Source organism: Chiloscyllium plagiosum, chromosome 7, assembly GCF_004010195.1.
Source record: "Chiloscyllium plagiosum isolate BGI_BamShark_2017 chromosome 7, ASM401019v2, whole genome shotgun sequence".
Taxonomy (NCBI): Eukaryota; Metazoa; Chordata; class Chondrichthyes; order Orectolobiformes; family Hemiscylliidae; genus Chiloscyllium; species Chiloscyllium plagiosum.
In genome coordinates, this window is record NC_057716.1 from 16,341,966 (window position 1) to 16,356,519 (window position 14,554).

At 43.5% G+C, this 14,554-nt stretch overlaps 1 protein-coding gene across 1 annotated transcript in view; it reads right to left on the reverse strand.

Annotated features, from left to right (window-relative positions):
* Window positions 1-14,554, reverse strand: part of LOC122551357 (aryl hydrocarbon receptor-like) — a 163,061-nt gene that overhangs the window by 56,672 nt on the left and 91,835 nt on the right. Inside the window, exon 4 of the mRNA XM_043693099.1 lies at window positions 8,725-8,814. Coding sequence (XP_043549034.1) covers window positions 8,725-8,814 — 90 coding nt within the window. The remainder of the gene's footprint in view (window positions 1-8,724; window positions 8,815-14,554) is intronic.

Here is a 14,554-nt window from a genome sequence, read left to right on the forward strand (position 1 = left end):
TCCAAGGACCTGCATGTTCTGGGTGGAGTGGGAGGGGGAGTCGAAGTGTTGAGCCATGGGGTGGTTGGGTTGGTTGGTCCGGGTGTCCCAGAGGAGTCAAATCCATCAAATTCAGCATCGCCTTCCTAACCTGAGATCTTCTTCCCGCCCTCTCCGCCCCCACCCCAGTCTGACCTTTCACCCTCACCTTGACCTCTTTCCACCTATCACATTTCCGACGCCCCTCCCCCAAGTCCCTCCTCCCTACCTTTTATCTTAGCCTGCTGGACAAACTTTCCTCATTCCTGAAGAAGGGCTTATGCCCGAAACGTCGATTCTCCTGTTCCCTGGATGCTGCCTGACCTGCTGCGCTTTTCCAGCAACACATTTCCAGCTCTGATCTCCAGCATCTGCAGACCTCACTTTCTCCTCATCATAGGATAGCCCTCCCATCCCAAGAATCAAACCACTCCCTTCTCAACACCATATGGCCCTCATTACAACGTAGCTCAAAATACTTTCCCCCTGGAAAAGGAGCCTGGAGAGCCACAGACACTTTCATGAACTCCACATCATGTACACACAACGTAATGGTATCTTTTTGAAACAATTTACATTCTGTGGCTGTCAAACAAGGAGAAATGGTTTGCTAACACTGTCCAAAATATTTGTAACACCCTCCATTTCAACTCAGAAAGTACCCAAACTCAGCAATCTGAATCCAATTATTTGTCAGTTGAAACCCTTTGGATTAACAATAATGGGAATTCCTAAGATGTTTGAGTAGGCATGTGATGGGTGCCCTATTTAATGGGAAAACAGTTTAAGTGGACTTTGATCTCTCTTTTCCTGTGGCATCTGTACAACCACCACATTCTAATACATATGGCAAATGAAAATAACGCGGAAAATAAAAGCAAACTTTTCCACTCGGATGCTATTGTAAGGGGAAATTTGAGCTCATAGAATCCATCAGTACAGAAACAGGCCCTATGGCCCAACACCAACCCTTTGAAGGGTAACCCAACTAAATTCATTCCCCTATATTTACCCCTGACTAATGCACTTTTCCTACACATCCTGAATACTATGGGCAATTTAACATGGCCAATTCACCTGACCTGCACATCTTTGGACTGTGGGAGGAAACCCACTCAGACACGGGGAGAATGTGCAAACTCCACACTGACAGTCGCCCGAGGCTGGAATTGAACCTGGGCCCCTGGCGCAGTGCTAACCACTTAGACACTGTGCTGTCCCCAAAGTAGGGATTCTACATTCTACTGGAATCAGATCTTTACAAACATGAAGGAAAATTAAGGTTAAACAAGGCAAAAAGGTATAGAGTTAAAGCCTAAAGATCAAACCTCATTAAAGCTATTTCTCACTCTCTTTATGAGGTGTCTTTTTAACAAAGGTGCCCTTTGCTCCAGAGAGGTTCTGCATGACCGCTCGAGCCCCTGCTCAGGCACTACCCGAGCTCCCCTGCTCAGGCACTACCCAAGCTCCCCTGCTTGGGCACTGCTCAGGCTTCCCTGCTTAAGCACAGCTTGATCCCCCCTGCTCGGGGACTGCTTGAGTTCCCTCTGCTGATGTAGTACTCGTGCTTCCCTGCTCAGGGATTGCTTGAGGTCCCTTTCTCAGGGACTGCTTGAGCTCCCTTGCTTAGTCACTACTCGAGCTCCCCTGCTCGGGCTCTGCTCGAGCTCCCATGCTTGGTTACTGTTCATGTCCCCCTGCTCGGGCTCTGCTTGAGTTCCCCTGCTCGGTGCCATCTGACACAGTCGCCACCTGCTGTTGGAAGTCCTGTTACACCGTTACAAAGGCATGGAATTCCTGCAGTCTCAAACACTACTGAGGAAGTGAACTCCCATCCACCCGCATTAAAAATTCCATCCCACGTCATCGGGACAGGTTCTTCAACAGAATCAGAACAGGATGAACAGTCTTCTTCTCTTTTCTCCATGGGGTAAAAGATCTGATGGTGCCCTTTAAAATTATGACTGACTGGATACAGAGAGAAGGTTTCAATTCGAAATGAAGAAGATAGCTTGAGGCCGCCAACATAAAACAGGCACCAAGATGTCCAGTAAGAAATAAATTTTTTTCCCAGAGAACAATAAGAAGGTGAACCTCACTACCATAGTGAGTTTTCAAACTTAATAGAACAGAGGCATTTAAGGGGAAACTAAACAAGCACATAAGGGAGAAGGATTCGAGGATTATTTATGATGATAGATTTAGATGAGGAAAGATGGAAGGGGGCTGACAGAACCAACACTAGCACTGAATGGTTGGGCCAAATGGCCTATCACGGTGCTGCATACTCTATATATTCGTATGTAATAATCAGGTTGGGCAATTGATGCCTAAAATCCATATACTGACAGCGTGAATATTATACCAACACTGTTTGGGTTTTGTAGGGTGCAAAAGAACCTTCAAAGGTTAAAGATTGAAAACAGTGTGAAATCCCTTCATGCCACCGCAATAATTTAATGAGAAAAATAATGGCAATTGCTTCTTCCTGGGACTAATTAACCTAGCAACCGATCAATCCTGGAGCCTATACTGCTCTTCAATGGAATCACTCTTGGATGCATTGTATTACAGATGAGTTAATAAACTGAGGCCTCGCCTGCCCTTCTCAGATGGACATAGAACATTCCAGGGGACATTCTTCCTGACCAGTACTTATCACTCAATCAACATCACAAATTATCTGCTGACATTATCATCTGCTGTTTTGTAGGAGCTTGCTGTGCACAAACCTGTTCCTGCTTTACAACAGTCGATATACTTCAAAAGTTCATCATTGGTTGTAAAGAGCTTTTTGATGTCCAGAGATCGCCACAGCAACGTGAGTCTGTCTTTCTCTGTGTTGAGTGTGAGCACTGTCAGCATCAACATGGTCAGAATAAGCAGGAAGTGCCACTCCTCAGCCAGGTTCACCATTTCATTGCAAAATGCAGTACCTCAGGGAGACTGCTGGCTTGGTTTATATCCCACTCACTTTGAGGGGCTTGCAAAATAAGATTGAAGATCCTGGGGCTGGAAGAGTCAGAGGACCGGAGGGATGTGTGCACCAGAATGACCTTTAATCATGCTGATTTTCCATAATCACAAAAGGGGGTAGGTGAGGGTGAGCTTTTGAAAAGAAGTCCAGCTGCTGAGACAGTGAGTGTGAATTCAGTCATAGAGCCGTACAGCATGGAAACAGACCCTTCGTCCAACCAGTCCATGGCAACCATAATCCCTAACTAAACTAATCCCATCTGCTGTGCTTGGACAATATCCCTCCAAACGTTTCTTATTCATGTACTTATCCAAATGTCGAGTCCACAAGTGTAGAGAAAATTTCACAACAAGAAAACCAAGGACCATTAGATTCAGAAGCCTAATGGCATGCTCAACAAAGAGACCTTGGAGTGCAGGTTCATAGCTCCTTGAAAGTCGCAGGTCGATAGGATAGTGAAGAAGGCGTTTGGTATGCTTTCCTTTATTGGTCAGAGTATTGAGTACAGGAGTTGGGAGGTCATGTTGCGGCTGTACAAGACGTTGGTTAGGCCACAGTTGGAATATTGCGTGCAATTCTGGTCTCCTTCCTATTGGAAGGATGTTATGAAACTTGAAAGGGTTCAGAAAAGATTTACAAGGATGTTGCCAGGGTTGGAAGATTTGAGCTACAGGGAGAGGCTGAACAGGCTGGGGCTGTTTTCCCTTGAGCGTCGGAGGCTGAAGGGTGACCTTATAGAGGGTTATAAAATCATGAGGGGCATGGATAGGATAAATAGACAAGGTCTTTTCCTTGGGATGGGGGAGTCCAGAACTAGAGGGCATAGGTTTAGGGTGAGAGGGGAAAGATATAAAAGAGACCTAAGGGGTAACTTCTTCATGCAGAGAGTGGTATGTGTGTGGAAAGAGTTGCCAGCAGAAGTTTAGAAGCTGGTACAATTACAACATTTAAAAGGTATCTGGATGGACATATGAATAGGAAGGGCTTAGAGGGATATGGGTCAAGTGCTGGCAAATGGAACTAGATTAGATTAGGATATCTGGTCAGCATGGACGAATTGGACAGAAGGGTCTGTTTCCATGCTGTACATCTCTATAACATTCTTTACAATAATGTCACTTCGTAAAAATATATTCATGAGATGTGGGTGGCTCTGTCTAGGCCAACATCTATTGCCCATCCCTCATTGCCTGACGATAGTTAAGAGTCAACCACTATGAGTCTGAAAACACATCTAAGCCAGACCAGGTAAGGATGGCAGATTTCCTTCCCTAAAGGATATTAATGACAAAATGAAGTTTTGCAACAACGAGAGTTGTCAGATCGTTGCTGTTCGGCAAGCATTTTATTCCAGATTTGATTTTAATTATTGTATCTAAATTCCACCATCTGCCATGGGGGCAGTCATGTCCTCAGAACCTTAGCTTGGGGTTCCAGATGACTAGACAAGTTAGTTTAAAACAATTCCACCACCTCCCTTTAATGCAATTTGTAACAAAAAGCTCTGCTTCTTGTTTATGTGAACCATATGCAGAGCCACAAAATGATGAGCCCGATTTATACAGTCATACAGCACAGAAACAGACCCTTCAGTCCAACTCATCCGTGCCAACCAGATATCCCAATCTGACCTTGTCCCATTTGCCAGCATTTGACCCATATCCCTCTAAACCCTCCCTATTCATATACCCATCCTGATGCCTTTTAGATGTTTTAATTGTACCAGCCTCCACCACTTCCTCTGACATCTCATTTCATACACTCAGCACCCTCTGCATGAGAAAGCTACCCCCCCCCACCCTCAGGTCCCTTTTAAATCTTTCCCCTCTCACCTTAAAACCTATGCCCTCTAGTTTTGGATTTCCCCCACCCTTGCTTATTTACCCTACCCATGCTCCTCATGATTTTGTAAACCTCCATCAGGTCACCCCTCAGCGTCTGACGCCACACCCCAGGTTTTCTATCCTTGATGTTTGTTAAGGATTGTGAGGTAACACAACTTTCCTGAAGCACTGGTGAGGTTTACCGGAGAGGTTTAAACTATCCATATCATTCACCAAAGTAAGAGTCCCTGAAATGAGGATGCAGTGACCAGACATCCAAAAGTCAAGTCCTGAACTAGGCTTGAGCGAGCAAGTCTCTGGTAGTTGATATGTCAGGCAACCAATGGCAAAAGTCTGGGGGGGGAGAAGGGGTGTGGGAGGGGTAGGAAGAAGTTGAGGGTCAGAGTTCATGTAATGACATCTCCTGGAGTGTGCACAGCCCCAGTTGGGGACCCTATCTATCCCCTATAATTGATGACAAGCGGCAGTGAACTGGACAGAATGCGGACTGAAGACAATGGCCGGGTGGCAGGGACAGGTTTTGGGGTCTTGTGCCTGTGTGCACCAACACAGAGTGGAAGGAAACGAGGGAGGGGGTTTGAAGGAGAGGTAACTTTGTGTGGCATTTCTATCCCCGAAATATCTTCCACTACAACAGTCACACAGTTGGCATCCGGGAGACAGTCAGATCGTTCATCATCTCAGTTTCACATGAAGGAAAGGGTTGGTGTTGAAGTGAAATACTAAGCCCGATAACAGGATGTGACCATGGAGAAGTTTACAGAGTGGCACATTGGAACAAATACAGGCAAAAACATAAAGGTAAAAAGTTTAAAGTGTTAAGAAACGCTAAGTGTTAAGAGTGCGTTCCTGTCAATGGGCGCACTCAGAACTCCTTTTTTACAGGTATGCCATCTGAACAATAAATTATAGATCATCAGCAAATACATCAGTGTTATGTTCCTGCCGGCGTGCAAACTTCATCATGATGGACTGAAACTTAAAGATCAAGTAAATATACCTCATGCCAAACATGGTCAGCTTACCCAGATCCTAAACCACTTAACTGGCTAAGAACCAGAGCTTTGCCTGCATTTAGCTTCTACTTCGTAGCTGTTTGTTTTTAACCATTGAATAGAACCCACTTGTCTTTTAACAACAAGATTCAAATCCTTCAATGTCAAGCTGAACAACAGACTTCCTGTGCCTGACCTATTTGTACTTGTCAGCTAGTGGGTGCAACAGAGCCATGAATTATTAATTGCCTCTCTACTCTTGCCTTTCATGGAATGTGAACATTTACTGTGCATTATCGTGACCAAACTAACTGGATATTTTACTCCTGCTTGTTGATTCTACTCTTTAAAAGGATATAGCTGTCTCCACAATCCCTGACATGTCTGCACATTTGGAGTGTGGATGAACCTTTAGCCTCCAGAAGACATTGGTGAATTCTTAAATTGGATCAAACGACATATCAGCAAGATTTTGCAATATTTGGGGCATGACATTGAGAGCAGATCCCTTTTATTAGGGAATTTGAAAATGTAATGAAGTCAGACCTTTTGTCCAAAGTATCATCGCTGGTCCTTTGAAAATCCCTTTTCTTTTATTTCAAAGTGATTTCTTGCTGGTGTGGTAAAGCATTAACGATGCAGATGCACAACAGCACCATCAGATTAAACTGATGTTTCCAAGAAATAACTCCGTTGGCGGTTCAGGTGTAATTACACTTGCCTGGACGTATGTTCGAGAATAAAGGATCCACTCAGTGAATGGCTTCCTCGCTGGAACCCAACTCAATCCGGCCTCAAACACAGAGAGCCACAATGAGCCCCAACAATGTGGACAATGAGGCAGCTGCAGGAGCTTCTCTGGGGTCATAAAGCCCCAGCTATAAGCCGTGTTCAGCTGGATTGGCCTGGTCAGTAGGTACCTTTAGCCCTGAAGCCCCAGTGTTGAGCAGTGACCTTCCCAACAGCAGTACCCTCCAACCTCTCCCTCTGAAGATCGAAAATCCCGCGATTGCTCTTCCTGGCTAAAGACTGACTTTCGCCTTTTGAGTCAGTTCTTGTCCTACTCTGGCTGAAGGCAAGACACAGGGCCTAAAATGCTCTCTCCAAGATGTTAGCCTGAGGGGAAGTCCTAATGTGCTGCAGCAAGGTGAAGGGAATGATGGGTAGCAAAACAATGGAGCTTTCACCACATGACTTGCCCCATTCTCTACCCACTGAGCTTTTAGATATGATTTTTTAGATCTCAAAGGCAACGACACGTATAGAGAGATAGCAGGAAAAGAGCATTGAAACAGAAGGTCAGTCATGGTCAGATTGAATGACAAAACAGGCTCAAAGAGCTGACTGGTCTCCTCGCTATGAGCTTCTATTAGATGTCTAACACATCCATCCTGGTGATACACTGCCTCCTATCACCAACTGGAAAACAAAAAGACTCCTTTGCCAATTCAGTGCTGCTTGACTGTTTTCCCTTCCCCATTTACAATAGTTATAAACATAGCACAAAGAAATTTTCAAAAAAAAAACAATGCCAGAGAAAACTCCTTTCTTAACGTGCCTTTGACTTTTCTTCAGGGCTGCATAATGTAGCGTCCTGGGAATTGGGTCTTCAAATATCACAGACTCCAGGTCAATCCTGGAGGGTTGTCAACACTAAAGGGAACCTCACCAGTAAACAATCTCAGTTTGCTGAAAGAGTTTTCAGGGGTAATTCGAGAAACACAGCAGACGTTCATTCCAAAGAAAAAGAAACAAACCAAGGGGGGGAATGAGGCAACCACGGCTAACAAGGAAAAACAGGGACAGTATAAAAGCAAAAGAAAAGGAAAAGGTGAAGATTAATAGGAAGGCAAAGGATTGGGAAGCCAGATGCACTATACCCCAGAGTTCTGAAGGAGATCATAGAATCCCTACAGTGTGAAAGCAGGCCATTGAGCCCATCAAGTACGCACTTACCCTCCAGATAGCATCCCACTCTGACCTACCACCCCTGCCCTCGAATCCTGCATCTTCTATGGTTAATCCACCTAGCCTGCACATCCCTGGACATCATTAGGTAGATTTCCCATGGCCAATCTACCTAACCTGCACATCTTTGGACTTTGGGAAGAAACCGGAGCACCCGGAGAAAACACACACAGACACAAGAAGAATGTGCAAACCCCCCCACACACATACCACCTCAGGCTGCCTGCTCCCCCGCTCCGTCCCCATTCACCTACTCCCACCATCCCTCCTTCACACTCACACACACACCGTCTCAGGCTCCCTGCTCCCACTCTTGCCACAGGCCGTGCATGACACTACTCAGAATTTGTGTGGCGTGAACATTACTTGCCACTTGTCAGCCCAAGCCTGGATATCATCTCTCTCTTGTTGCACTTGAACATGAATTGCTTTAGTCCATGATTCAAAGGTATCCTTCTTTAAAGTTTGTGAGGTTACCCACCTCAACTGAACTCCCTCTTTAAGTTAAAAGGTTGAGGGGTGACCTTATAGAGGCTTATAAAACTTTGAGGGGCATGGATAGAGTGAATAGATAAGGTCTTTTCCCCACAGTAGAGGAGTTCAAAACTAGAGGACATAGGTTTACGGCGGGAGGGAAAAGATTTAAAAGGGACCTAAGGAGTAACCTTATCAGGCAGAGGGTGGTGTGCGTATAGAATGAGCTGCCAGAGGAAGTGGTAGAGGCTGGTACAATTACAGCATTTAAAAGGCATGTGGATGGGTCTATGAAAGGTTGAGAGGGATATGCGCCAAGTGCTGGCAAATGGGACTAGATTAATTTAGGATATCTGGTTGGCATGGACAAGTTTGAGCGAAGGGTCTGTTACATGCTGTACATCTCTAAGGCTCAATAACAGAAGTTTCTGTGAGTTTATTTACTGACCTGGTGAAAGCCCAGATAATCCTGAATTGTATGGGAAACATAGAAAATAAGTCCATCTGCTGTGATGACCAGGACAAACCCATTCAGAGCCTGGAAGAAAAAGCAATATGGAAATTAATACTAGTCACCAATGCAATGTGAGAGTGAAAATCCAGATAACACGCCATAAGGTGCACATTAATCAATGGTTTGAACAATACAAATGAAAACCTTGAGAGCACAGCAGATTTAGCAACTGCATTATGTCAATCTGAGACATTTCCTTAACATTGGTAAACCGTCCATCAGTGTTGGATTTAGACAATGGGTCAGGTGTACACTGGGTAGCTGAATCACTTAATCTAAAAGACACTATTTGCAAGCCAGCAGTTTAACGTAAATCTTTGATTAAGCCACTTATTTTTATTCAATGCTGGTCATTAGGGATTCATAATACAGTATAATATCACATGGGTGGATTGCAAAGTCAAAGTAGAAACTGAATGAGGTGAGGAGGAGAGGACACGAACTGTGGGCAAGAGACTGACACTAAGGACCACTGATAATAACCTGTACAAAAGAGTGCACAAGGATTATTTTATCACTGTGAGCAAAGCAAGAACAGAGCAAAAGCTGATTAATCAACTGAAACGAAATCCTTACTTGACACCAATCCCTGAGTTTGAATCCTGATTTTGTAACTTTGTAATTAACCAGTGCCTGAAGCTATCCTCATAGAGAGGGAATGAGTGTAGCCAGTCCTGCAGAAAGGAGTGGCACAGTAGCTAGCACTGCTACCTCACTGCACCAGGGACCTGGGTTCAATCCCAGCCTTGGGTGACTGTGTGAAGTTTGCATGTTCTTTGTGGCGGCTTCATCCCACAGTCCAAAAATGTGCAGATTAGGTGGACTGGTTGTGCTATAGTGCCCAGGGATGTACAGGCTAGGTGGATTAGCCATGGTAAGTGGAGGGTAAGAATATGGGTTGGGGTGGGATACTTTTGAAGCTTGGTATGGGCTTAATGGCCTGCTTTCACACTGTAGCAGGTTTTATGTTTCTGTGACTTAATTTGGGCATCTACGTGCTTGACATAATCTGTGGTTTTGATCAAAACCAACAGCCTGGTGATGCATTGAGAGTTTTTTGATGCATTTTTAATTGAGAGTTTTTGTTTGCTGGTTTCGAAATATAAAGACCCACAATTATATGATCGCCATTTCAGAGAGGTACAGGCAGGCCACTTAGGTTCCAATTTAACAATTAACTTTAAACCAGGACTAGTAACTTCAATACACGACCAGAACATGTCTTAAAAGACTGAACGGAGTGGATGCTGGGGGGAGAGTCACAAATTAGGCTCACACTCTGAGGATAAATGGATGGTCATTTAGGGCTAAGGCAAATGTTGTCTGAGGGTCTGAAAAGGTTAATTTTTTGAAAAGTGTGAATTATGTCATACACTGTGAGGATGTCAGACATCACACAGAAAATCGATCTTGCGTAGATTCCTAGAGAAACGGATGTGATTCAGTGATACATATGTAGTTTGCAATATTGCAATAACTACTAGCTGCTAACTTTATTTGTTATCTCTACCAGCTACACCCAGGAGGTAGAATGCCTCCATCCCGAACCTGTACAACAGCATGGAGAAATTTCCTGACTCAGAGAGTTATAAGTGTTTTGAGTTGTCTCTCCCATGGGACTTTGAAAGCACTTCTGCTGAGTATCTTCAAGAATAGAATTTAAAGATTTTTGAATAGTAAGGAAATCAAGGAATACAAAGATAGTGCCCCAAATGTATGTTGTGATGATGCTGTTCCTTTGACAAGGTTATGTTGTCCTTGGTTTCTTTTTCAGAGGGGTCATAAAAGCAGAGGCTTTGATATGTCTGGGTTTATTTACTTGAAGAAGCTTTTAAGTATTTTTCTAAAACACTTGTACAATGAAAGGGAGTGACCAATTCTCCCAGCTCAGCTTTTCTCTGGTTTGTTTTGGTTGCAGCTGCTGATCAGGTTTTAGCCAGGAACCCAGAGAAGCTCCTGATCCGAAGAAGCAGCTCCATGCTGATCCTCTCTCTCTCTCTCTCTCTGACATCTCTCCTGTAAGAACCTGTGTTTGATTTTACCTTTTTTCCCCAAGGGGGTATTGATGGGATGTTGCAAGCATTTGGAACAGCATCATCAAGTTGTGTTTTCGTGTCGATTGGATTTTCAGATAGGTTATGTTATTCCATATTCTGTTCTCTTTCGTTTTCCTGTAAATAAATTCTGTTTTGTTTAAAGCTAAGTGGTTGGGCCAGCTGCATCACCCTTGGAATATCCACTCTACACCTGCTTAAAACAACTAGAAAAGTTAGTGTCTGGGCGACCTTCTTAAAATGTTTTGAGGGGGTCTGGCCTGGTCTATAACAATGTTAATATAATTTTGTACAAGTAAGAGATGTGTTTGGTTTGTTTAGATAGAGTCCAATCTGATGTTTATTTGTTTCCTTAATATACTACCAAACTGCATTTGCTACTAACTATATTTTTATAATAAAATATATAAGAGGAAGAAAGAAAAGCCAGGTAATATTTTGAAGAGATAATATTTACATGCATTTGATGCACCAGGAGGGTCTAATAATTTGAACGGATCCCCATTTAACTTCAACAGGAAGACCTCAGTCTTTCCCCACTGTGCCATGACAACAGTCACTCCGAGCTTTCGTGTGTCCCTCAGCACGTATAGTCTTGTTCAAGTAAGAGATGCCTTTGGTTTGTTTAGATAGAGTCAAACTTCATGGCTTGTTTGTTTCCTTGACATGCTACTGCACAGAACCAAACTGCATTTGCGACCAAATGTATATAAAGATTTTTTAAATGAATATGTTTGAAATTTTGAAAAGGCGATATTTTGGAGAGACTCGATAAAATACACAGCAGTCCTTTCTTTTCATTCATTCTTAACAGTCCACGAATCATAATGAGCTCCTGAGCTCCTCAGTACTGGCTCCCAAGGATTAACTCAGTGAATGTCAACCGTGGAAAGACCACTGTGAGGTCCAAAGAATAAACACCAAACAATATCTTAACTCGGTGCTTTTCAAACTCAAGCAGAAAATATTGGAAATACTCAACAGGACAGACATTAAGTGAGGAGAAAGAAAAAGAGTCAACATTTTAAGTCTATGACCTTTCCTTAAAGAACAGGAGGACACAAATATTTTTAGCTGAAGTGCCTGTTTCCAAATTCATTTGTACTCTTGCACATTCCATTTACACTACAACAATCAACAACAAGAGTTTAGTTCTGAAGAAGGGTCACTGGACCCAATATGTTAACTCTGAATTGTGTCCGTGCTGCCAGACCTGTTGACCTTTATTGAAGCAATTTCTATTTTTTGTTTCTGATTCTGCAGTTCCTTTAGCTTTTTGATTAAATCATAACGATATTTAATATTCAGCAAGTACCTGGAAAAGAGCTCGTTATTTTCACATCCTAGTTCTGAGTTTAAAATGCTTCCAAAATCTTTCCTCCTTGGAACAAGGCTGTATTCATTTCGCTATCAATGCCAACCTAGATATTTGTAGGTCAATGGTAATCTTCAGTTGCCCTCAGTGTCTCCTGTGACCACCTCACCCATGTATCATGGATGGACTCTGTTAATTGGATCCAGAGCTACAGGTGTTAATATGAAACTAGATAACCTTTCCATAAAAGTTGCTTTATTTACACAACCTGTATCTGCCTCCCACCTACTAACACCCAATGCCCAGAAGTCATTCCTCACACAAAAATGATTTCTATCCAATTTGTTCAGCCTTTGTGTAGCACACTTCTGGGGCAGGTCAGATTTGAACACAGACTATCTAGCCTAGAGGCAGGGACATTACTCTGTGCCATAGGTAATTGCCTTGTGCTCAGGGTATGTAATCAATTAATGCCTTACACATCCTTAACCAGGATAATGCACTCATGCCAGCAGGGCTTTTATGTTTCCTTATCTCTGGGTCAGAGGATCCAGGTGCGGGTTTCATCTGCCCTAGACGTGTGACATAACGGCTGATTAAAAATACTGTATCTATTTAACATGCCAGTATTTCACTCCATTCCCACCGCCCAACTCAAAGTGGCCACCATTGCTTCCTATTTAAACATTTCACCATTTGAAACACCATTCCGCCCGGGAGGAAGCTGAGTCTCAGACCAGTTTGGTACTGGCTTCTGTCAGCTACTAGCCAGACCTTGCTGCATTAGTTTAGCACCATAACAACATGCAAGCATCATTGCCCATATCGTTGCTTAATTAACAACAGCAGCTCCACTTGCAATGCATTGGTTGTTTGTAGCAGTTAGGGCTGTTCGGAGATAGCGACGTATTCTTCGATCGTATTAATTCATAGCAGACTAGTTGAGAACACTTTCTCCTCTAACTACAGATAATGTAAGTTCAAACAACATTGAGTTTGTGGTTGTACTGACAGCATACTGTGTTGTTGGCTTCAGATGACAAAAAGAACCAGATATCTATAGCGCCTTTCATGACGACTGGCTAGTTGGAAGCCAATGGAGTATACTTTGAAGCATAGTCACTGGTATAATGTGATAACGCTCAGATCTTTTTTTTGTGATATCAATTGTGGGTCAAATGGTGTCCAAAACACCAAAGAGAAGCCCTCTGCTCCTCTTCACAGTGACGTCTTTTACATCCATGTGCGAGGGTAGTTGGGATGTCAGTTTAATATCTTATCGAAAGGACAGCAGCTTTAGCAGTGCAACACTTCCTCAATGCTACACTCAAACATCAGCCTGGACGCGGGGTTCACATCTCAGAAGAGGCTAAATCCACAGCCTTCTGACTCAGAGTTGAGAATCCTACTGAGTGAACCATGGCAGCACACCACTTGGTGAGCCCAATAAAACTGGACATTAAAAGATCCCAGGGCATTATGTGAGGGTCAGAGAATTTCCCTGGGGTTTCTGGTCCACATTGTAAAGCTAACAACAATCTGCGTGGCAGTGCATTTATCTTTTTGTCTTAGGATGAATCGAACATCAGAATCACGCCCAAATAAGTGTCATTATGCTTCAAAAAAATCCACTGCACGACAAAGAGTTTTTTTTATTGTTTCTGAGACCTGTGATATAACCCAATAAGAAATGCCCCATTGTAGCTCCACCACTTACACACTATGGGACTTACTTTGTGCGAAACAAGGTGTGGGCCAAATGGCAAAAACCTGTTGAGCTGATCTTCTGATCTTTGTGCCCACTGAGTGCTGGCTGTTGATTCACTGTCTCACTGCACATAGGGATCATGCAACCCAATCTCTCCCATGGGAGAAAGGAGCCGCTACTGACTGCATTTGGACAAATGCTTGCTGATCTAATGGGGTGAGGCTCACATTTCATCCCACGCGAGTGACGATGCAGTCCAGCAGGAATGGCTATGGGCATGAGCAATGCACATGGTCTCAAAACATATCTCACCCAAAGACTGTCAGCCACAGCATAAAATTGACCGACGGTGGAATGGTAAATAAGCAGCATCTGTGCCCTTTAATTCTTCCCGCCTCTAAAAATAATGTGACAGGGTAGCTACGGAAAGGCTGTTTCCCCTTGTTGGACAGTTGGGCAGAATGGAGAATAAGGAGCCGGACATTTAAGAGAGAGATGAGGAGGGTTTTTTCTCTTAGGGGTTTGTGAAGTCTGTTTAAGCATATTCAAGGCTTTTTAATCGAATCTTAAGGTCATACAGTCATAGAGATCTACAACACAGTGAAAGGCCCTTCAGCCCATCATGTCCCATCAGTCAAAAACAAACACCTGACTATTCTAATCCCATTTTCCAGCACTTGGCCCATA